Source organism: Macaca mulatta, chromosome 9, assembly GCF_049350105.2.
Source record: "Macaca mulatta isolate MMU2019108-1 chromosome 9, T2T-MMU8v2.0, whole genome shotgun sequence".
Taxonomy (NCBI): Eukaryota; Metazoa; Chordata; class Mammalia; order Primates; family Cercopithecidae; genus Macaca; species Macaca mulatta.
In genome coordinates, this window is record NC_133414.1 from 104933350 (window position 1) to 104959265 (window position 25916).

The following is a 25916-nucleotide window of genomic DNA, read 5'->3' on the forward strand; positions in this document are numbered from 1 at the left end:
CACACATCTATAGTCCCAGCTACTTGGGAGGTTAAGGTGGGACGATCACTTGAGCCCAGGAAGTCTAGGCTGCAGTGAGCCGTGATTGCACCACTGCACTCCAGCCTGGGCAACAGAGCAATACCTAGTCTCAAAACAAAACAAAACAAAACAAAACAAAACAAAACAAAACAAAAACAAACAAACAAAACAAAACAAAACAAAAACGCTGAATTCTAAGAAACATGAGAATGTATTCCCTTCTTCTCCCTCTTCCTCCTTTTGCCCCATCCCCCTCTGCTCTCCTATGCTCCCCTTTACTTCTCCCTACAACAGGAGCCTCAGCTCTCTCCAAAATATTCTTTCATTAGGGAAATTGCCTGTGCTCTCTGACTCTCTGACCCTCTGGGTGGGGGATCATTGGTACAATTGTTTCAGAAATCTTCAGTAATTTTCCATTTTCCATCCCATTTCTCATTTTTATCCTCTTTGATACCTGCAGCTCTGGACTTCTAGCATAGCATAGCTGGCTCCAAACTCTACTGTACTACTTCTTTGTTAGCATATAATGGGCAGTGGCTTTCTGTTCTCTGTTTCATCTGCTTTCTGTCTTGTAGAAAGTACCCCTTGATGAATTCCCACCTACACCTTCATTTTTTCTGCTGTTGAAAACACTTTATTCTTTTTTGCAGTTCTATGCTTTTTATTTTACTTGTATCTCAGGATGGATGAGAAGCAAACACATTAACTTAGTCTACCATCTTGATTCTGAACAACTTGTTTCCTTCTCCTAGATTAGATCATCTCTAAAGTCCCTGTATATAATATTGTATGTTTCTAAGCATCATTCTTTCAGACAAATGTAATGTTTCAATCCAAATGTTGATTTATTTATTGTGACACCTCATGTCCTCTTTTAGCTCCGTACTTTTCTGCCCTTTATTTTTTGGTTCACACTTTTTTCTAAGTATATGGGTTCAGATGGCCTTTTACATGATTGAAAACTATAAAGGAAAAAGGTAATAGTCAACAGTACAATCATGGCTTTAATAACCCTTTATTTTATGTGACACTGAAAAGAATTGAAAAATACAAGGATTGAGGTTTTTAAATTATGGTGTAGGCAGCTTTGAATACATTTATGTGTTTTCCCTATCAAATGAAAATATAACCATATATTGTGTATATATATCCTTAAAAATTGGATTTTCTTATTTGAATGTTAATTTTTAAAAATTTATAATGGCATTGAATAATGTTGATGTGATTTATTGAATTTAATTCATGTAAAAATGATATATTGTGAACTATGATACTTTCATTATCACATCCTGTGACATACATAGTAGTTATATGTTGAATGTTGTTGACAGACTTTTATTGACTAGGTTACTAAATTTTATCTGAATTTCACGTTAACTTTGTGGCCTTTATATCTCCTAAGACATCTTTATATACACTTTGAAAGATTATGGAAAATATAGTTGAATAAAATAACTATGATGGTGGGATAATTTTGCTAATGCAAATAAGATTTATTCGAAGTTAATCTAGAAAAAAGTTAGTGTTTATCTAGCGTCTAGTCCAGTCTTCCAGAAGCGTTCTTTGTCTGGTTAACACAACTGCTGTCTCACTGCCTACTAGGGTTAACTAGGTTGACCAGCCTGGCTAGTGAGTATCTGCTTCCTCCGTTTCTGCTTGTGATTTCTCCTTTACTCGTTGTGTATTTGGTGAAGAGGGCAGCTTCCGATATGGAGGGGGACCTTCAGTCTAGGCGATACCAGAAGTTCAACTTCCGCTAATACATAAATTCTGAGTTTCATTGACCTAATATAATAAAGTTAAATCCATATGTCTGGGTAAATATCTTTTTAAAAAAGTACTTAAATACCATATATTTTATTATTAAAATTTGAAAAGTAAATTAGGTAATTAAAAAAATTAAATAGACTTTAAGGATATTTTAATTAATTCTTGTTATTTTACAGAATTAATGTTTAATCCTTAATGTTTTTAAGGAATAAGCCAGTACTTTATAATTAGTACAGAACTACAACAGGGGCATATATGTATTTCAATTGAGACCAGTGATTCAGTTTTTACTTTGGCTTGCTATTCACTCCTTGAGGGAGACAAAACATTTAAATAATTAGCTGTAAAATAATTTAGTGTGCCATCTTTCCTTGAGTAATTTATTTAAGCTATATTAGCAGATTATGTGAAGAAGCAGACTTATCCTAAACATCTTCAGAATCATATATTCTCTATAATTTTGTCGTTTGTGAAGAAATTGACATTTCTTTCTGTATTAAAATCATCTGCGGGAAGAGCTTCTTGTTAAATATTTAGATTCCAGTGCTTGGCCTTAGACCTAACTGAACTAAAATTTTTGAAGCTTAAGAAGTTGCATTTTTTGCTTAATGTTTGAGAATCATTGCTGTATAGTACAGAACCTTGTCAAAGAACTGATGTGTTCTAAATTTACTTATTCAGTAGACATAACTGCTAAAGCTCTTGGTATTTTAATTCTGACTAGACAACTTGATGAGAGAGACAAAAGTTTGGAGGAGGATTTGTCTGATAAGTATGGATGTAAAAACGCATGCCTAAATCTTCAAAATAAAAAATGATGGTCACATTTATGTGATAGATGAATGCCTCTAAATTAGCAGCACACACAGAATGAACTTGCTTGTTTTAGAGTATATTCCCTTTTGCTACTTTAAACACTGATTCTGCTGTTACTAGAATACATTTTCTTTTTTTATTTGATTGCCTTGTGACTCCTTTCTCAGACTAACAACAGTGATCACGCAGCCATGTCGGTAAGTAGATACAAACTAAAGCTAGCATGTAAATTAGAAAATAATGAACTTCCTGCAGGCTTATTTTTCTCTGCTTAGGTATTTAAATTAAAGGCTAATTACTTTGGCAACATCCTTGTTTTGTGGAAACCTAAATTTGAAGGTAATATTAGTTGTTTGTGAAACAGTCAAGATTCTCTGAGACTAGTTTGTAAAAGCACTGTGCTCACCTCAAATGCATCTTAATATTAAGGTGCATTTGGAAACTTCTCTGTGGTCTTTCCTCATCTGTAAAATGAGGTATATGACAACATATACCCTACAGATTTTTGTGAGGTTAAATTAAATAGTATACCCAAAATGTTTAGAAAAGTGCTTGACATATAATAAATACTCAGAAAATATTAGTTGTTATCGTTACTTGTTTCAAAGATGGTTTATGCTTTTCCTGAATGCTTTTTCTCTACCACCTTGATCCCAAACTGCATTCGTAGAAGTCTAACCCAGTGCATGACCCAGTGTGATTCATGACCCAGTGCAGGTATTTCTTTCTCACCCCAGCCCAGTATTGCTCTTCTGAAATGCCTTAGCTCTTACCTTTTTTATGGCTTTATCATATTTTGCTTTTTTTCCATATTTGTTTGTCTTTTTCACCTTGTGAGCTCTTGACAGAATAAGAACTAACAATTATTCTTTGAATGTATAAATATTGAAAATTCTTCTTAGGGAAAAACAAAATGTTATTTAGCATTTGAAATGTAAATGTTCCAAACCTATATCTTCTTCTTTCTGTTCTTATTCCTGTTACTGAAGTTCAAGTTTTGATTATTGTAATTGTCTTCTAATTGGTCTCTACCAACAGAGTCTCCTTACTTCAGTCCATCCTATATACCAGTGCTAGATTATTCTTTCTGAAGCACAGTCTAATTTTATTTCCCTATTCAGAAATATTAGGGATTCTTGATTATCTATTGAATTAAGTAGAAATTCCACAGGCTAGCAAAAAGAAAATGATCTCAGCCTCTTTCCACATGTATTTCTGAGGCTGAACATGGTGGCTCATGCCTGTAATCCCAACACATTGGGAGGCTGAGGTGGGTGGATCACTTGTGGCCAGGAGTTCAAGATCACTGGCTGACATGACGAAACCCCATCTCTACAAAAAATACACACACACACACACACACACACACACACACACACACACACACATTTCTGACCATTACTAAACATGTGCATCCAAACTGGCATATTCATTGTGTCTTGGATCTGTCTTCGATTTTCTGCCTTAGCTTTATTTATAACTGTAAAAATCCTGGATCTCTTCCCAAAGACATTCTAATGCCACCTCTTTCACAAAGCCTTTGCTGATTTCACTTGACTACATGTGGATACTTTGTCTTGCTTTTATGGTCCTGTTTATATGTTATACTACTGCTGTTTGTAGACTTGCCTTCTTTTCCTTATTATAGAACTTACACCTCTTATGTCAGGAACTACATCTATTCATCTTTATATATTCAGTAGCACTTAACACAGTGTCTTACACAAAGTAGTTGCTTGATAAGTGCTTTTTAAGTAAACTTGAAAGAAATAGTGAAGAAATGGACAGCATGAAGGTCATTTTCTTGTCTGTATAAAGAGTATAAAAGTTATACTGCCTGAAAATCAGTTTCCATATTGAAATTTGTCAAATAGAGAATACTTTCTAGTTTTGAAGTGAAGGTGCAATCTATTATTCTCAGGCAGAAACTTGGAAAGTATCTATATAATAGTTATTTAGTAAAGATGATATCAGTACTGATTAGAAATATTCGTATGTATCCTTTACTCATTTCTTGTACACCTCCATGAAGGAAAAATACAGTAACTAAAACCACAACTCTCTAGACTCAACTGTAAATTTAGTAGTGATTAAAACAAAAGACCCTTTAGCACCAGAATAACTGTTGCAAATTCCCAATGTTAGGGAGAAATACTTTGTCCTATTGAAGACACAGGCCTTTAGGCTTTCATTTGCCCTTTTTACTCAATATAATAATCATTGAGTACTTATTAAGCTTGCTAACAGATTTCCTGCTGATGAACCATGTAATTCAAAATACAGAAGTGATATTCGGAAGTAAAACTGACCATGCCATACAAAAACTCAAATTGTTACTGTCAATTTAAGGAGGCAGGGGCAGATTTTGGGATCAGTTTTAGATAAATTTGCATTAGAGATTTTGAAAGTTTGGCACTTGAACATCCAGTATTTTCAAAAAGTTCTTTATGTTGTAGTTATTCCTGTGGAAATGAAAGTGGTATTTCTATGACATATTTTGATATTCATTTTTATATTATATCCATTGTTACGAGTTAATTCCAAGTATACAAAAATCATCATGAACAAAATATTGACAATCTAATATATCTCTGTATTGGAGAGAGTTAAAAAAAAAACTTTGAGAGAAAATGTTTGAAAAAGTTGTAAATAGTCAAGGTCCACTCTTTGAAATACAATTTTTAGGCCAGGCATGGTGGCTCGTGCCTGTAATCTCAGCACTTTGTGAGGTCAAAGTGGGCGGATCACGAGGTCAGGAGATCGAGACCATCCTGGGTAACATGGTGAAACCCTGTCTCTACTAAAAATACAAAAAATTAACCAGGCGTGGTGGCAGGCACCTGTAGTCCCAGCTACTTGGGAGGCTGAGGCAGGAGAGTGGTGTGAACCTGGGAGGCGGAGCTCGCAGTGGCGCGATCTCGGCCACTGCGAGCTTTTCAGAGCCGGCTTTTCAGAGCCGAGATCGCGCCACTGCACTCCAGCCTGGGTGACAGAGCGAGAATCCATCTCAAAAATAAAAACAAAAAATAAAAAAATGAAATAGAATTTTTATTCTTATTAAGCTTTTTCTTAATGTTATAAAACAATTGATTTTCACTACTAGATGTTAATTTTTTGAATTCTTGCCTCTGAGTTGAAAATGAACATATTTATATTTTGTAACTTTAATCCTTTTAGACATTTACTAAGTTGTCTGTTAGCCAAATGCTGACTAATCTTGGTGAGAAATTTAATTTCATAAATTGTAAGTCTTAAGTTTCTATATAGCATAGCATACTTAAATATTTTCCTGATGTCAAACATTGCAGAAAACAATATTTCAAATTGCTCTTGGTCAGGACTTAGTTGGAAGTAGTAGTAATGAAAGGGCTTTTAAAAGGAAACAACATGAAAGTTTTAGTAGGAAGCTGGTGGATTAGGAAAAAACTGCTAGACCTCACCTGTAAGTAACAGCTAAGATGAGTATAAATGGAAATAATTAAAATGGACTCTTCTTTGTCTATAGACTAAATATATGTATATATACTGTATTAGTGTACCTATGTACATATGCATATATATACACACATGTATATGTCTCTTATAACTTCACTCTTTAACAGAACTATAGATGAAATAGACTAAATCATTGGTCCAGGCTTTATGAGCAAAGTACCATCTTGAACAGGAAGATTCAGTACAAAAAACAAATGAAAGTGTAGCGTGTGGTGGTTTTACTACAAGATAACAATAGAGAATTCATGTTTATAAAGTTACTTGAGGACCAGCATGGTGGCTCATGCCTGTAATCCCAGCACTTTGGGAGGCCAAGGTGGGAGGATTGCTTGAGCCCAGGAGTTTGAGACCAGCCTGGGCAACATGGTGAGACCCTGTCTATACAAAAAAATAGAAATATTAGCCAGATGTGGTGGTGCATGCCTGTGGTCTCAGATACTGGGGAGACTGACATGAGAGGATTGCTGGAACCCAGGAGGTTGAGGCTGCAGTGAGCCACGTTTGTGCCACTGCACTCTAGCCTAAGTGATAGGGTAAGACCCCTGTCTAAGAAAAAAAAAAAAAAAAGAGAAAGAAACTTGACTTTTTGTAGATAGAAGTGACAGAGTTGTAGGAAGCCAACTGATACCTTCCCCCTTTAATCTGTTTTCCATGATAGAAAAAAATAGAAGATGCTTTCCACCCCTGGGTTAAGTGGGCAGAAGTTGGAATGGGGGAAGAAGAAAAGGGACTAAAAGGTGTGGGGAAAGATTGAGTTGAAATTACCTTTTATTGTGAGCAGAAAAAGACAGCAAAAAGAAGGCCAGATCTCTGAGGAGCAAGGAGACGGTAGAGCATGATGTTGGAGTTAGAAGTTTCTGGTGCAGGCCAAGAACTGGTGATGCCAAGGAGCCTCTATTTTTCTTTTTTTCTTCCCTCTATGGAGGGAACAGTAATAGAGAAAGGTCAGGGTGGAGCTAATGAGAGAAGTATAACAGTGTTGGTGCATTCATATTTACAAGGTATTTGCAAGTCAGGTAGAAATAACAGAAAACCAACAGGCCAAGATGCTGACATATACTTATAAATACATATGCAAGATACTATAATGCAAAAAGTAGAGAGATTAGACTTTGCAGAGTTAAGGTCCCACCAAAGGAGCATATTCAGACTAATATTACATATAGGGAAGTAGTTCAGAAGGTGGGCAACAAACTTTTAATCATTTCCTCTTCTTTCACTCAGGAGACTTTAGGTGCTGTAGGAAAGCTGTCATGTTGTTTTATATCTTTCTGTCTCTTATGTAAGTCAGTGTGGTAGCTGGTAGTGTTGAGATTAAAAACCTCTTTCAATTCTTTGGAAGCAAGAGGGGAGCAATTGGGAAAGGGCTAATGTAAATGTCTGTAGGATACATTATTCACTCTCAGAGTATTGTTAAATGCCATGTGCAAGGTTGTTTCTAGAAAAAAAAAAAAAAACAATAAGTAGTTTATCTTGATTGCCCCTTCCCACTTTTTATGGGTTTTGTTTTGTTTGAATATGTATCTTCCCTTCTCTTGATATATTCCCTTTACTTTTTAAAAATCCCATCCCAGGTATTCCATCAACTAGAAATGACTGTTAGTATTTACTGCAACCCCATTTCCACGATCTAAGGCTTGGGCTAGTGAAAATTCAGTAAACCCTTATCATTCAGGATGAGTAAACATCAAAACTTTGAGAATCCCCAAATTTGAAAATACTGCTATGCCGTATAATTACTTTCAGAAAATGCTATAAAATGCAATTGAAGCTGTAGATCTTAATGAGAGTTACTTCATTCACATTAACTAACAGAAGAAAGCAAAGCCACATTGTGGGAGGAAGGTTGAGACTTTGTTTTTATGAGTTTTTAAAAAAATTTTAAGTTCCAGGATACATGTGCAGGATGTGCAGGTTTGTTATATAAATAAACATGTGCCATGGTGGTTTACTGCCCCTGTCAACCCATCACCTAGGTATTAAGCCCAGCATGCATTATCTGTTTATCCCAATGCTCTCCCTCCCCCAACCCCAGGGAGGCTGAGACTTTGACTGCAGTCAGTCTCTGAGTCATTTTTCCCCCATCATAACCCGTTTCACAGAACATGTTATTCAAATGTGTGCCTCAGCAAATGAAGTTCTACTTGTACTGGACTCTGAGAGTCAATATCAAGAATTGAAACCTAAATACAAATTCATGAGTGACAAAGGCCTACTTTGTGCTATCTTTTTATATATGGCTGTTTATAATAGTCTTCCACCTACGTGTATGAAAGGGGAGCCAGTTTGCGTGAGTGACATTTGTCCAGTTTACTAATTAATGATTATATGTAAACCACTTCTGTTGTCTAACCCGTTAATGATTCTGGAAACTTTTTTTTTCCCCCCAAGGCAGAGTCTGGCCAGGCGTGGTGGCTCACGCCTGTAATCCCAACACTTTGGGAGGCTAAGGTGGGCGGATTATGAGGTCAGGAGTTTGAGACCAGCCTGGCCAATATGGTGACACCTCATCCCTACCAAAAATACAAACATTAGCCGGGCATGGTGCCTTGCGCCTGTAGTCACAGCTACTCGGGAGGCTGAGGCAGAAGAATCGCTTGAACCTGGGAGGCGGAGCTTGCAGTGAGCCGAGATGGTGCCACTGCTCTCCAGCCTGGGTGACAGAGACTCCATCTCAAAAAAAAAAAAAAAAAAAGTTAGAGTGAGTTTGGCAATATCATGGGACTGCCATGGCAGAAGCAGTGATACTTGTAGAAAGCTAAAAATTTGGATACTACATGCCTTCTAAGGCCATGCTCAAAAGATTGTTTTGTTTTTTTTTTTTAAATAAAAGACTGCCAAAGTTTGATGAGCCCTATGATTGCGATAGGGGAAGTTTTGAGGGAAATAAAAATATGCCATGTATTATGCAGTCCTGAGGTTGTCCCAGTTCAGGAAAAAATTTTTCAACTTTAAGATGATCATGTTCTATTTCTCTCTCTCTCTGTCTGTATATGTGTGTGTGTGTGTGTGTGTGTGTGTTTGTGTGTGTGTGTCTTAAGAGTAGACATTTCTGTTACTGTCTCATACCCTTGTGATTGGTAATTGTTGGAAGGAGAACAACCTGAGAGGGGAGAATGGGAATTTATAGTTGACTGTGGGATTGTGGTTAACTGATGTCCCAATTCATTCTTTCAGGGCTGGAAGTAGTTAGAGACAGACAGAAATAGAGTATAAGAGGAATATAGAGTGTAAAGAGGTATTTGGGGGAATGTTGTGGCTGTTAAAATGAGTATATTTTGATAGATCTATGAATTTTAGAGCATAATTTCAAAAATTCGTCTTCAGGTGAGCAGATCACCTGAGGTCAGGAGTTCAAGACCAGCCTGGCCAACATGGTGAAACCCTGTCTCTACAAAAACACAAAAATTAGCTGGGCATGATGGCAGATGCCTGTAATCCCAGATACTCGGGAGGCTGAGGCAGGAGAATTGCATAAACCTGGGCGATGGAGGTTGTGGTGAGCCGAGATTGTGCCATTGCACTCCAGCCTAGGTGAAAGAGCGAGACTCTGTCTCAAAAAAAAAAAAAAAAATTGTCTTCAAGGTAGTATTAATGTTATTTAAACTCGCTAAGGGAATTCATCTTGATATTTAAACCTTTATAACATGTCTATTCTGTATTACTGAGAATCAGACATTTCAGTGTTATGTACAGTGTTCATCCAGAAAATGAATTAAAACATCTTACTAGGTAGAGAAATTCTTATGCATTTGTGAAATAATCTTGGGGAAAGTTTCATATTCTATGTTTTAGGTATCTTTTTCCTGATTTCATAACAGTATTTACATTTGAACAAGATGTTTCATATAGTAAAACTCTAGATTAGTGATTCTTACATAAAATGGAAGAATAACAGATTTCTTGAATTAAAATACCTGTTTTTCAACTATACATCTTTTTTAATATTTCAATTAACTTTTTAATTTTTAATTTTAGTATTTCCATCTGATGAAATACCTCATTCTTTCAGTATTTTTTTTTAAAAGGCTCTCTCCTAAAGAGAGAGTTACAATTTATAGCCTTTTAAAATACACATGCTGAAATGAAATTAAATTCATTAATTAATTTATTAATTACTTCATTAATGAATTAAATAAAAATTTAATTCTTTAAACTACTTCCCTTGTTTTGCTTCTGAAAAAGACTATTTCATAGTCTCATAAGTGAAATTTATGTAGTAAATGATGATAGTGAGTTTGTATAAAATGACAATATTTTACTGCGTGAATTTAGATAACTTTAAAAAGCCATACAGAATCAGAATTAATGAAGTCACTTATCAGTGTTAGGTATAATATCCAAATTGACCATGATTTTATTTTGATTTTCCTTTTTTCTTTGACAAGAGTTAGACTTTTTAAATAAAACTTTTTATCAATGTAAGGAATAATATAATGTACAATATATTTGAGTCTGTGTATTTTTTCCTTAAGTAAAAAAGTAGTTTATTGTACAAAGTTAACCTTTTGAGGGAATATAAATAAAGAAAAATGGACTCTTCTGGGTTCATTAAGGAAGAGTAGACCAATACAGAAAGAATGTGATTTCAAGAGCACATTTTAACATTAAATGTACTTGAGAGAATGAAAGCGGCATTGGAAAGTGCTTTCAAAAAATCACTGTTGAAATCAAACCTTTTTAAATAGATCTTTGAAATAAGAATATGGTGAGACACAAATGAAAACTTCAAATGAAAATTTAAATGGCCCAAATTAGTTTTTAAGTATTCTACATTTCTCTTACAATTATTTTAGAGTAGATCTATGAAAACATTACTTTGAAAACAAACCAGTTTTGAGCCATAATATAATAAACTATGTTGTGTTTTTACCTTGTTATTTTATGCTATTTCACAGGAAACAGAGTATCTTTAGCCTAATCTATGATAGTAAATTATTTTGAAAATTTGTCTTGACATACAAACAGATGTGTTTTCTTAATTCCTTTTAAGCTGAGGGTTGGTGGTTTGTGGTTTATTGTTCCTGTGATTGGCATTAAAAGCCTTATTTCACAGCTTGCAGTGAAGGACTATTGGGTAAAGAGTGGCTGTGTTCCACAAACTAAATTCAAAAAATGTCAATCAAGGTCTCACATAGGTTACTTAGAGAATGAGTTTTCTTACTGATTTCACCAAATGTCGCCTCATGCTGTCTTTGATTGGCACAGCCTGGCAGGGAGGATGGATGAATCTGTCACCGGCTGGTTAATTGTGTTACTGGTCTCAGTCTGACATCAGGTCTTTGACTCTTAAGTGGCTCAATACAAAACAAATTAGCAGATTGTAGTCATATTTCTCATTCTATATGCTTTGACTTTGTTGAATGCAGTCCATAAATCATATTGACTGACACACAAGTAAATGATGAAAGCTGTTTTTGAGACATGAATCTAGAAAGCAGCACTGTGAAGGTGCCATGGAAGGATGCATATGGTTGACCCTTTGGGAATTTCCTAGGAGCCAAATGTCTCTTTACCACAATTGTTCTTAAAAGAAAAGCTTTTCGGTAATGCAAAAAGGATCTAATATGTCAGCAGATTCTCTTTTACAAGTTCCTTTGAAATACAAGAAGTTTGTCTAAGGGTTTTTCTCTCTTTGCAAGTTGTTTTCAGCCAAATGTTACAGCAGGGTAAAAAAGTAGTTACCTTTAAAAGCTTAGCAGGTGTTTTTACTTATTTATTGAACTTTGTAAAGAGAGGGAAAATGTTGGTAATAGTTGCAATTAATTTTTCAGATGAGGGCAGGAGAAATTTTGAGGTGCTTGAAATTTATTAAATGTGCCGTGTTTTCTTAGTCACTTCACTTAATTATTTTGGCTTTTTTTGTTACAATATTAAAAACTAGAGCATCTCTAATGAAAAGGGCTAGTTTTAAAAAGATCATTGTAAAAGTACTCAGACTATTTTTATTCTAGAAAATGATATATTATTAAAGGCATCAACAACAACAACAATAATAATATAATAATAGTGTTCAGAAGATTATACCAGAGTGTGCCAATGGCTATAGACATTAAAAATAAATTATCAAATATATTTTTGGGTGTGTAAATTTTTGGAGTGTTAACATTTCTATCTAAAAATATGTAGTAGATGAAGTTTAAGAATAGTTGTATGCATTTTATAGTTACAAAGTAGATATTTAAAAAATACTGTATAATCTTATGGAATATAACTTTTTAAAATTTTAAAGAATCTGAACCTTTGATATTATGAACTTAAATTTTGAGCTATTTATTTCATCTGAAGATTTATAAAATATAAATATTTTAATCTTCTATCTTTGAGAACAATAAGCCTGTATTTAATATGCCTCATCAAAAGAAATTCAATGTTAGGATTTTAGTATTACACATGATATTTAAATGAATATTTTATTAAATATTTATTTAAATTCGTGTGTGTGTATGTATGTGTGTGTGTGTGTGTGTGTTTTTATTACTTATTTCCACCAGGTTTGTGGAATAGCCTGTGTCTACTCTTACCATCATTTTCAGCTCTAGTGCTATTGCTATGTAGTCGTTTGTAGCATCTGAACCCATGTTAAATTTTAAAGGTTTACATAAAACAATACCACTTATATTGTACAGTGTGTTTGCTTATGAAATGAATTTAATAGTAATTTTCTGGCAATTTATTAATCAACTTTTACAGTTAGTATATGATAGTGGCAGCATGCATATGACATGGAGCTTATTTGATGGAGAAGCACATTAAACTAAAATGCACTAGCTGTTCCATTGGGTCAAAGTGACATTTCCATTAAGTATTCTGAAGCCTATTACATTGTAATTAAATGACAGGCCATTGATTTCTCCTTTCTCTGCTTCCCCACTTCTCATTCATATTGATATTATTCTGCTTGGGGAATGGAGCTGCATGTCTCCCAGACTAATTCCTCTTGAGTTTGGGGGATCTTGAATCATGCTGGGTTTTGCATTGTTTGTTACATTCCTTTTTGGCAGTTCATCAGTATCTGTCAAATATATTGTTTGCATCAGCTTTTATCTCTTAAGTTTTTGATTGAGAAATTGACATTCCGTTTCAGATATGTAGTTTTTCACTGTGCATAGTGTCTAAATGCAAAAAACTCATTCAAAAAGTTGTTTCTTGTCTGACTTTTAATGTGTGATTCAACAAATGTTGTAATAAGCATCTTGAACAAGTATTTATGTTGTTTATTACCTTTCTCACAAGTCAATCCTATGTAAGATGTTTTTGTACTAATATATTGTAACATTTCTATTAGGGAGATTTTGGTCATGATTTTGTAGCTTTCTGGCCTTTGAGATAAGTAGGAAAAATATAAATATTTGTTAATGCAAATGAGGCAAAACATGGCATGTCTTCCAAAAGTAATTATTTCTAATGATATTCATAGATCTTTGAATCCTATCATAGTAGTCAGTCCATCACCAAATAACATAATTGTCAGTTGAAGGTAGCCATCCTAGGAGCAGTATTATACGGGAGAACTTTACCTAAAAGAGTTTTTATAATATTTTAAACTTCTAGTTGAAATGCAAAACCTGTTTAAAAAAATAATTTATCTTTGGGAGGCCAAGGTGGGCAGATCACAAGGTCAGGAGATCGAGACCATCCTGGCTAACACAGTGAAACCCCGTCTCTACTAAAAATACAAAAAATTAGCTGGGCGTGGTGGCAGGCACCTGTAGTCTCAGCTACTAGGGAGGCTGAGGCAGGAGAGTGGCGTGAACCCAGGGGACAGAGCTTGCAGTGAGCCGAGATTGCGCCAGCCTGGGTGACAGTACGAGACTCTGTCTAAAAAAAAAAAAAAAAAAAAAAAAAATTTATACTAAAAGTGGTGTAGTTTTGTGAGTCAGCTGTATAATGCAGAGGCTAAACATTTAAAAAGGCTATTTTTAAGAAAACAATTTAGGCTATCAGTGAAAGTTCACGTAGAGTTTCAGGAGATTATTATAGTAGGAAATGTTTTTTAATGATGTGTATTATACTGAAAGAAAACCACAAATATTCAACCGCATACTTCCAACCTACCAGATGATTTAAAAACTTAATTTCTAAAGCTAAATGCACATCTGTAGAAAATCTTGAAGCCATATTGGTAGACAAACCTTTTTTTTTCTGCCAGTGATTGAAGCTATGCTATAGACTAATGTTCTGATTAGAAGTAAGCACTTACGATTCAAAGGGTATTTTGAATTTTAGCTGTAATTTAAATAGCAATAATAGTAAGTTATACTGTTAACTTCCTTTATTCTGACTTGGTTAATTATGTAAAGGAGAGATTAAGGAGCATTATGTGGATAAAATGTTCTGTCAGTATGACTTATTTTATGTCATAAATGTCATTTTAATATGCATTTCTAAAGTGCTTTCAGTATTTGAAGAGATCTGAAATAACAGTTTTTAACTGGTGTTTTAATTTTCCTTTGCGCAATTAGAGCTTTAATGATATTTATATCCTGAGAAAGCCAAGTAAACTAAAAATATTCATGTTAATTTCTATAATATAAAGGCATAACCACTCAGAATACAGAAACAGGAAGGAAAGTAATCACCATTGTACCAAGCATAGCCAACAAAAAGAATGCCAAGTGTGTGATTTTTCTGATCCTTTATGATGTATTTCTGTGTTTATTTATTTGTTTGATTTTTGGTTTGATTGTTTTAAACAGGGGAAAGTTGCTCAGACAGCTTGCATGTCAGCCTGCCAGCATCTGTCAACATCCTTAATGCAGATGTTACTGGACAGTGAGTTAAAACAAATAAGCATGGGAGCTGTTCAGCAGTTTAACTTAGATGTCATACAGTGTGAATGTAAGTACTATATTGGTTTATTCTTATGTATTACTGGGAATCCATACTCAAATTATATGAAAAAAATGTATTCAGCAGGATAGTTCAGAAAGGAGGGAAAAGGCCTGGTTCAGCTAAACTTTTAGCAGCCTTAGGAGTAGGGCTAACTTCCTGAAACAGGAAGATAAAAATATCTCAGCTTCACATTTAGGGCCTCTAGAGAGAGGCACTGAAGTGGCATTCCAGATTGGGATATTTAAAAACATGACTCATTTTCCTTATTATTCCTTGTCTGGTCATTCTTGCCTTTTTCTAGGACTCTCCTAATGTTTGTCATAAGTGAATGAAATGATTCTGTCATTCTTACTTGCCCTGTAAGTAACTTTTTAGATACTTGCTAGAAGAATAACCCCAGGACCTTGCATTGCAAGTGAAGTATGCTATTTGGTTATTAGCCTGGTTATATGTGCTTTTGGATATGGGTTTTATCAACCCTCAAATTATAATTCTTTAAGTACAAGATATGAGTATATGTGAGCAATTTTCAAGCAGTGCTTTCAAATAAGTAGTACACCGATTAAACAGTGAAAATCCCTGGTTGACAGTTCTATCAGGCACCACAGTTGATAAATTGAAAATCAGTGGGGCACAAGAAGGATTGTAAAATATTTGAGGAAAAATTTTCAATAATGTATTCTTTGTGAAAGACATTAAAAAATTAAATGTCAGCAGTTTGCAACTGAAGCAGAAATGACTCATTTTTTTCAACAGATAACAAATATTTGTGTGCCCACTGTCTATAAGGCATTGTGCTAGGAAAAACATCATTAATATTATAGAAAATTATTAGGCTCTTTGGACAAGATCAGTTGTCTGTTGTACACCACACACACACACACACACACACACTCTCTCTCTCTCTCTCTCTCTCCAAAGTTTCTAAAAACCTACCCATTTATTTTTTTTTAAAAAAAAGAAACATTAGAAAGCAAAAGAAAATTTTTTTTTCCTAGGGAAGAGATAGATTAATTTTCTTTTCCTAGAAAGCATTTTTTATTTTCTCTAATTAGAAAACTTTTATTATATTTCTTTCTCAAAGTAAAGCTATCGTTTGACAAATATTTATTTATTTATTTATTTATTTATTTATTTATTTATTTATGTTTTAGGTTTTTGAGATAGAGTCTCACTCTGTCACCCAGGCTGAAGTGCAGTGGCACAGTCTCAGCTTACTGCAATCTCTGCCTTCTGGGTTCAAGCGATTCTTGTGCCTCAGCCTCCCAAGTAGCTGGGACTACAGGTGCATGCCAACATACCCAGCTAATTTTTATATTTTTAGTAGAGACGGGCTTTTACCACGTTGGCCGGGCTGGTCTCAAACTCCTGGCCTCAAGTGATCTGCCCACCTTAGCCTCCCAAAGTGTTAGGATTACAGGTCTGAGCTACCACCCCTGGCCTGTTTTTTATTTACAACAATATCCCAAAGAAACACTTTTTTTTTTTTTTTTAAATTACAGATGAGATGAGGTATTGCTGTGTTGCCCAGACTGGTCTCAAACTCCTGGGCTCAAGTCATCCTCCTGACTTGGCATCCCAAAATGCTGGAATTACAGGCATGAGCTACTGTGCCTGGCCATTTTTATAAGTTTTTAAGCTGAAAGTAATTTTTATTCCCATTCCACAAATACTTTGAAACTGGTTTCTTAAGTTTCTTTAAAAGTTGTCTTATGAGATCATTTCAGTATGACATTGTCTGTATAAATATCTTATATAAGCATTGCTCAAGACATTTTTGTGTTACAGTAGTCCCTCTTATCCACAGTTTTGCTTTCTGCAGTTTTTGTTACCTCCTGTATAGTACATTAAGACATTTTGTGTGTGAGAGAGAAAGACACCACATTCACATAACTTTCATTACAGTATATTATCATATGTCCTCTATTTTATTATTTTTGTTGTTAATCTCTTATTCTTCCTAATTTTTTTTTTTTTTTGAGACAGAGTCTCGCTGTGTCTCCCAGGCTGGGGTGCAGTGGCACAATCTCGACTCACTACAACTCTGTCTCCTGGGTTCCAGCAATTCTCCCGCCTCAGCCTCCTGAGTAGCTGAGACTACAGGCGCCCACCACCAGACCCAGCTAATTTTTTGTATTTTTAGTAGAGACAGGTTTTTAACATGTTGGCCAGGCTGGTCTCAAACTCCTGACCTCAGATGATCCACCTGCCTCGGCCTCCCAAAGTGCTGGGATTACAGGCATGAGCCACTGTGCCCGGCCCTGTGCCTAATTTTTAAATTAAGCTTTATCATAGGTATATATATATGTATGTGAAAAAAACATAATTAATATAGGGTTCATTACTATCTGCAGTTTCAGGCATCCATTGGGGGTCTTGGAACATATCCCCCATGGGTAAGATGGGATTACTCTATTACATCTTTAGTATGGCTTCAAAATAACTAGACAATTGAACTACCTTTGTTGGCATTTGATGTGTCTTCTAAATTAAATTTATTGCTCAAAGATGGAAATTACTGTTTGATTAGACAAGTTCAGTTGTCTAAATCTTCCCTCTATGCTCTTACCTCTCTATGAAGGGCTAGCCTATTGATATTTAGAGAAATGTCCAAACACCCTGGAATCTTTGCCTCGGTATCCTGCCATAGGATAGTTTCCACTTTCAGGTACTCCTTTGGGCAGAGTTACTAGAGGCTCCTTTTAAAACTCTGATGTTTTCTTTAAGAGCTAGTCTCTTGGAAAAGACCAAGAAAGGTCCTGAGTATGAGCTATAACTCAAGGAAGCCTGGGGCCATTTGCAAGAGGGGTAAACCCTAGCCTGATGGGGGCTAAGGTCCTGGCACTGTAGATATGAAAAGGAAGAGACCAGGACTCCAAAGACAAACCATAGAAGACAGCTTGGATTCCTTTAAGATTTTGCCTATGGTTGGTTCTACTTCCTAATACTTCTGTATTACCTTAATCATTACTTCTTAATAGAGTGACATGCATTTACTACTCATGGGACAAAAGAAATGGATTAAAAATGTTTGTGTTTATTTCACTGTCTCTGGTGTTCTCTTTTCCAAAAGACATCTTTTTACTTAAGTAGTATAGCATGGATAAAGAAGTCTTTCTGGTGCAAAAGAACCATCCACCCCTCAACTTCTGACTTTCAGCGATTGATACCTAAATCATTTTTAAAATGAAACTTAACTTTCTCTAATAAATATGTTAAAAGAATTTTAAAAATAAGTTTTCATCTTAAGTTTTTTTGTTTAAATCTGGAGAAAAGTAGTTCTTTAAAAATAGAAAACTTATTCTCAATTTTAATGTAGTATGTATGCTTTCTGCATATTGGGGCAGGGAAGGGAGAAGAAAGAGAGACAAGAAGAAAAATCTGGCTAGGTAGTAGGAAGGCTAAAGTGCCTGGTAAGTCTGTGAAGAGAAAAGGTCTGGATACCATGGGAATCAACTGGAATATGAAGAAGAGGAGAGGCAGGTAGTTCAGATGGGGACTAGAAGCTAAAAGATCATTGAGTTTCTTCACAAACCTGTTAATAACATAGACATGCTCACACACTCCTCCATCTTGAAATCCTTTCTATAATAAACCTGCGAAGTAATTGTCCAGCCATTCCTTGAACATCCAATTTGGGAGATTAATTCTATACAATACATCACTCTATCATAATCTCTCACACTGAACTGAAACCACTTTCTCTCTAAATTTCTCTTAATAGACCTAGTTCTACCTTAGGGTTAGAGTCACTACCAGTCTATATTGTGTTTTTGTGCAAATTAGAAAAGGTGTTCTCAGTAAAAAGGAAAAAGCCCTCTAGAGTTGCCCCCTTTATCTGAATTAGAGAAAGTTTACTTATTCCCATCTGGACTTGGCCGCTACCAAGGCACATAGCTTATTAAATAAAACATTAGCTTGATTTTACTCTCCCCTTCCCATTTTTCTCCTTAGTTGGGCACCTGTGTATAGCAAGCAGCCTGACAACTATATCTGAAGTTTGGCTTAGGGTCACACAGGAAAAAAAAAATCCTTATCCACAAGCCAGTTACATGAAAACTGCTCTTATAGCTCTCTGAATCTTCTGAAGGCCAGACATCAATAATTCCTTATTCTTCTTACGTGATATAGTTTTAGATCCAAAAATCTTCTCTGAACAAAGTGGTTTAACTATCTTCTCTTTCATATCTGATACCCAGATTAAATATAGAGATAGGTGTACAGAACAAGTATAATTATGTAGCTTTGCTATCAAATACATTGTTTCATATTCTATAATTGATTAATAAAGCCAAAACTGTTAAACCTTTTTCAGTAGCTAGAGTATACTTCCAAATCATTGAAGCTACAGGATTCTATAATCTCTCTGTATTCTCCCCTCTTTTTTGGTGATTGCTAAGCTCTGTTTTTCTTATCCTATATATGTATGGTTGGTTTTTATTTTAGGATTTTAAGGTTATCCCTAATAAATGTTGAGATGTGTTCCGTAACTAGCCTATTGAGATCTTTTTATATCAAAAGTTAGTATCTGTGGATTTGTAATCATTCTTTCTACATATTTAACAAAGTCATTAGCAAAATATTGAACAAAACCTGTTATTCGTATCCTTAGATACAGAACGTCAATATCCTGAGATACAGTGCATCATCAAAATGTGGTCCCCAAATGAGCAGCAATAGTGTCACGTGGGAACTTGTTAGAAATGCAAATTCTTGGGCCTCACCTGCTGAATTGGGAACTCTGGGGATGGGGCCCAGCAGTTTGCTTGAATAGACCCTCCAGTTGATTCTATTGCATGATAAAGTTTGAGAACCACTGTATTACATGGACCTCTCCTTTGTATCTATTTAGGTCAATTATTCAGAACCTTATGGGTATCTTAAGATTTCTCAGCCAGTAGCTAATCCCCCGATTGAATCCAACTCGCAGTTTGGCATCTTGCTCCATGTTATGAGCAGCTTCTGTCAGAAGCCTTGCTAGCGTAAAGAGCTAATAATGGCCATTTAATTTTCCTTACCTACCAGTCTGATTACCCTTTCAAAGAAGAAAATGACATTACTCAGATTTGTCATAAATCCATATTGACTTATAGTGATCACTTTCTTTTGAAGACTCTCAGAAATCTTTACTTAATAGCCTGTGATTGGTTCTCAGGATTAACATAAAATCCTGCTAGTCTGTGATATGCTAGCAAGAGAGCCATAGTCCAAGAAGTCCAGTAGCAGGGATCAGGTACTCAGATTGGAAGTCATGAGCCACCAAAGAAATGCTGGGCAACTCAGAAAAGGTGCTTAAATCATAAAATGTAAGCAATAGGAAGTGAGTTTCACTTACAAGATTGAAATATAAGCACCAACAATGACTGTTATTCTGTGCTAGATTTTCTTTTTATTTGATTTAATTAGAATGCAAATGTTTGTTTTCCCATTCTTGTTACTCTGTGAAAAACATCATACATGTATTTCCTCAGCCTCAGAATGTCAATCTGCAGGTAGAAACAAATAGCACATCTAGATGTAGTGGGGGAGGTGGAAGGGTGGAAATAATTCAGTTACTGACAAATTATTCTGTACCATCATTCAGCCCTGTACTTTTTTTTTTTTTTTTTTTTCTGGTGATGAAGAAGAATTAGCATTGACCCATCTGTGTGCTCACTTGTTTTTTGAAACAATGTGTTGATGCCCTTTTTTTTTTTTTTTTTGGTATTCCTTGTGACAAGTGACACACATACCAGTGAGGTAAATCAGCTTGAGCTAAAATTTCAGTCTGTAATTATGAAACAGAACCTTTTCCCCTGTTAAGTCAACTGCTTTATAGGAAGATTCATTTGTGCAAATGTTTAACGAGAACCTATTATATGTTTGTTATATACTGGGAAATCAAAGATAAATCAAACTTCAAAGATTTCATAGTCTGGCTGGGTAGGAGACAGATACATAACTGTAATAGAGCATAATTAATTATTTATAGAATATGTATTTTGTGTAGAGAGGGGGCAGTTAATTCTGTATGCCATGGGATTGAGAAGATTGACTATAACAGAAGTAAAATTTGAGCTGGGTCTTAAGGGATGGATAAGATTTCACCAAAAGCAGGGAAGGGCATTCTGAACAGAGGGAATGAGATAGGCAAAAGCACTGTGATGAGACAATGTTTAGGGAATCTTCAAACAATCATATGTTGATGGACTACAAAATGGAGCTTTTTAATTAGGACCATGAGACAATTAAATCTGTGTCACAGAATGTTAACTCTTTTGTCATTTGGAAATTTGTACTGGAATGAGGGAGAGACTGAAAGCAGGAAGACCTATTAAAAGACTATTGAACTCTTTCATGTGAAATATAAAAAGAGCTTAACCTTGGCCAGTGGGAATGAAGAGTATGGATTTCAGGCATTCTGGAGGAGGGAATACATAAAAAGAGTGAGTGAGTAAAGGTATGATTTGATACAATTTAACCATCCAGGATAGATAGTTTAATTAAATTCAACATAGAAGATTTGAAATTGCAGGTACCTTACACAGTGCTATGCTCATAATAAAAGGTCTACAGATGTTTATTTATTGAATAAATGAACAAAGTAACAAATCAGGAACTCTCTGTAACCAACACTGGTCTCTTCTAGAGTTCTACCTTTGTTGTCAGAAAGTTAAGACCCAGATGATATTGCTGTATTTCAACTCAAGATCATTTAACTCCTTGATCTAAACAAAACTGATCATTATTTCTTTCATAAAAATTCTTCACATATTTGATGACTGAAGAATGACCTTTTAACTTTATCTTTTCTGAGCTATGCAGTTATTTTTTAAAATGTTTCCTTGTAGGATATTTTCACATGCCTTTTTGTAAATTTTCTTTGGATCTTTTCCTGTTTTTCTACTTTTTTAACCTATACTTGGTGAAAGTGAATACAATGTCTAAGTTCAGGAATATAGAATTATATGAACTTATATAGAACTTTTCTTTTTTTAAGTGCTTTCAGATCAGTCTTAAGATGGTCTGAGTACATGTCAGGAAGTTGAGACCTTGCTTCCAGTCCTGGCTCTGCCTCTAACTTGAGCAAGGTGACTTGGACAAACCCTTCATCCATCAAGAGGCCTAAATTTTTCCCGTAACACATGGAATTTGGAATTGATAATTTTTTCAAGATAACATCCTCATTCTAAGATTCAAAGGCAGTTAAATGTTAAGACATTGAAGACTGTGGGGCTTTGAAGTCATATATTAATTATTTCTTCATATCTATTATGTGCATGGCATTGGGGGAATACAGTGGTAAGCAAAACAGAAAAGGTCTTTACCCTCTTGGAGTTTAAGTCCAGTGGGGAAACAGTCATTAAATAACTTCGTTAGTGAATGTGACTATAAATTGTTAAACTTTGTAAAAGGATACAGTATGAGAATACTAGGTAGGATTTATGTGTGAATGTAGAGGTTAACTTTTGGTTAATTTGACCATAACCATAATACTAGTATAACTGCATGTTTGGAGACAGTCAGGAAGATACTCAGGAATACATACTTGGAAATTGCAAAAATAGCTCACTCTGAAAGCTACATTGAACCTTTGATCTTAGTATAAATTTTGTGTAAGTTCAAGATAAATGTCTTCTTATTTGGAGGAGCATTTGCCAAGGTATGAGAATGATATTCTGAATCAGTGTATGTACTTTGTTTTATATTTATTAAATACTTATTATATATTCGGTGCCAATATAGGTACCTTATAGATATAACCATATAGAAGAAAAGACTAATATGTTTTCTAGACAAGTTCTTACAAAGGTATCGCAGAAATTCTTCATATTACTAACAAAATACAGACTGTTTCCAAAGCATCAGGCAATCAGAAAGATTCTGTTTTATATTTTAAGAATCCAGAGTAGGTCTAGAATATACTTTTTAATTCATTCTACCCAAATATCTAAGTTAGGTTATCAGATCCTAAGGGTTTAACATCTGAAATCTGTAGGTATTAGAAAAGGCATTAGAATAGCTCCAGTTTAAAGAGTGCTGGCACCTATTTCAATGGTGAGTTATTGAGGAGTAGGTAAGTTTCTTAATGTGAAACCCTTGGTCTTTCTTCATTTTTGGATAAAAACTTAACCTGCTGGGAACGATGGCTCATGCCTGTCATCCCAACACTTTGGGAGGTCAAGACTGGAGAATTGCTTGAGCCCAGGGGTTCGAGACCAGCCTGGACAAAATAGGGAGATTTCATCTCTGCAAAAAAAATTAAAAATTAGTCAGATGTGATGGTGCACACATGTAGTCCCAGCCACTCAGGAGGCTGAAGTGGGAGAATTGCTTGAGCCTGGAAGGTCAAGGCTGCATTGAGCCATGATCATGCCACTGTACTCCAGCCTGAGTGACAGAGTGAGACTCTGTCTCAAAAACAAAACAAAACAAAACAAAACAAAACAAGAAAGCTTAACTAAAAAAAAAAAAAAAAAAGAATGCTGTTTATAGAGTTTTAGTGGCAATTACTTCGCAGGTTTATTATAGAAAGGATTTCAAGATGGAGGAGTGTGTGAGCATGTCTATGTTATTAACAGGTTTGTGAAGAAACTCAATGATCTTTTAGCTTCTAGTCCCCATCTGAACTACCTGCCTCTCCTCTTCTTCATATTCCAGTTGATTCCCATGGTATCCAGACCTTTTCTCTTCACAGACTTACCAGGCACTTTAGCCTTCCTACTACCTAGCCAGATTTTTCTTCTTGTCTCTCTTTCTTCTCCCTTCCCTGCCCCAATATGCAGAAAGCATACATACTACATTAAAATTGAGAATAAGTTTTCTATTTTTAAAGAACTACTTTTCTCCAGATTTAAACAAAAAAACTTAAGATGAAAACTTATTTTTAAAATTCTTTTAACATATTTATTAGAGAAAGTTAAGTTTCATTTTAAAAATGATTTAGGTATCAATCGCTGAAAGTCAGAAGTTGAGGGGTGGATGGTTCTTTTGCACCAGAAAGACTTCTTTATCCATGCTATACTACTTAAGTAAAAAGATGTCTTTTGGAAAAGAGAACACCAGAGACAGTGAAATAAACACAAACATTTTTAATCCATTTCTTTTGTCCCATGAGTAGTAAATGCATGTCACTCTATTAAGAAGTAATGATTAAGGTAATACAGAAGTATTAGGAAGTAGAACCAACCATAGGCAAAATCTTAAAGGAATCCAAGCTGTCTTCTATGGTTTGTCTTTGGAGTCCTGGTCTCTTCCTTTTCATATCTACAGTGCCAGGACCTTAGCCCCCATCAGGCTAGGGTTTACCCCTCTTGCAAATGGCCCCAGGCTTCCTTGAGTTATAGCTAATGACCACTGAAAAAGGCCTGTGCCCCATAATAAAAGTATTAAGGCCAAATCATTTGGATGGTAAGAGAAGAATATTTCAGTGCCTTTTTAAAAAGTAAGCTGGATGCTGTTACACTGTTTGGATACCTGAATTTGTTCCTGGTTTGGATACCTGAATTTGATACCTAAGCTATCTGATGAAGGATACTCTGCCCAGGTTTAATTCCAAGAAATGGAGAAAACTAGATATTACTTTATATAAAAATGAGGTGATGAAGGTAGAGTAACAATTGGTCCTTGAGGTTTTCATCCCACTGTTGCTAACCGCTTATAACAGAAAATACATCTAAAAGCCAAGAATCCTAACTCTCCTGATTCCCAGGCATAAGTTATTCACTACCAGAAAAACCACTAGATGGTGCTCTTAGTCATTCCTTCTAATGACACAGCTGGTCCACACGGGGTGCTTTGCCTAATAACAAAGTTTGTTAAACAAAACTTGAGTTCTTACTAGCTACTTTAATCTTAAGATGTAGATAGAAATGGAATTACAAGAAGTATCTTCAAATAGAATGAATATTGGCCTTCATATTCAGCCATCTATTTAGTTACAGAATTATTCCATTTTATATGCACCTGTGTGGTCATTTGCAAGCAAGGTCTTAAAACTGTAGCCTAACCTCCTTACCCTTTCTTTCAATCTTTTGTGAAGCTTCTGGTGTATTCACTCTTATGATCCATGGGCCTTTTTCTCCCCCACCCCCTTTACCCCCTGACAATTCTACCTACCTTGTATGGATGTTTTCTATATCTACATTGTAAACAGTCTACATTCTCTGCCTGATGATAAAGATAACTGTCTGCCTAGAACAAGATTTTTCAAGGACTTCTGAGTTTAATTCCCTCTGAGTTTAATTTCAGAGTAGGTTTTATATTTTCTAGTCAGGATAAATATTTATGGCCTGACCTCTTGGCAATTTTCCTTCCCCCCTCGTACCAAACCCTTTACATTTTTCTTAGATCCTGAGAGGAAGGGCCTGTTTTCCTACTTAAAATTTTTTTTTGTTATATATACAAATAATTCATGTTTTGCCTACAGATATTCTTTGTTCTCTTAAAACTTCATAGATTGCTAGCTGGGCGGAATGGCTCAATCCCAGCACTTTGGGAGGCCAAGGTGGGTGGGTCACCTGAGGTCAGGAGTTCAAGACCAGCCTGGCCAACATGACGAAACCCCGTCTCTATTAAAAATACAAAAAAATTAGCCGGTTGTGGTGGCACATACCTGTAATCCCAGCTACTCGGGAGGCTGAGGCAGGAGAATTGCTTGAACCCAGGAGATGGAGGTTGCAGTGAGCCGAGATCATACCCCACTGCACTCCAGGCTGGGCAACAGAGCAAGACTCCATCTCAAAAAAAAAAAAAAACCCAAAAAAACAGGAAAAACAACTTCATAGATTGCCAGTTTGGAAGATACTTTTGTTATAATCACAGCTTACCCTGCATACATTATTTTTTGTTTCCACTTTCATCTAAATTGATTCAAACTAGTCTTCTTCCAAGTTAGGCTGATATAGCAGTTTTATTCTATTGTTATAATATACCTTCCCAATAAGATCAGACACCTCCTTCTCTAATCTAAGAATATTTGAAAACTTGGAATCAGGCCG

The 25916-nt window shown here is 35.3% G+C and overlaps 1 protein-coding gene and 1 long non-coding RNA gene across 21 annotated transcripts in view; one reads left to right on the plus strand and one right to left on the minus strand.

The window, feature by feature from the left end:
* EXOC6 (exocyst complex component 6) overlaps window positions 1-25916 on the plus strand; it is a 218721-nt gene that overhangs the window by 139677 nt on the left and 53128 nt on the right. For all 19 annotated transcript variants that reach the window (XM_077946788.1, XM_002805764.4, XM_077946801.1 and 16 more), the window contains one exon: window positions 14802-14943. In XM_077946788.1, the coding sequence (XP_077802914.1) occupies window positions 14802-14943 (142 nt within the window). The remainder of the gene's footprint in view (window positions 1-14801; window positions 14944-25916) is intronic.
* LOC144331200 (uncharacterized) overlaps window positions 1-25916 on the minus strand; it is a 109920-nt gene that overhangs the window by 63413 nt on the left and 20591 nt on the right. The window lies entirely within an intron of this gene.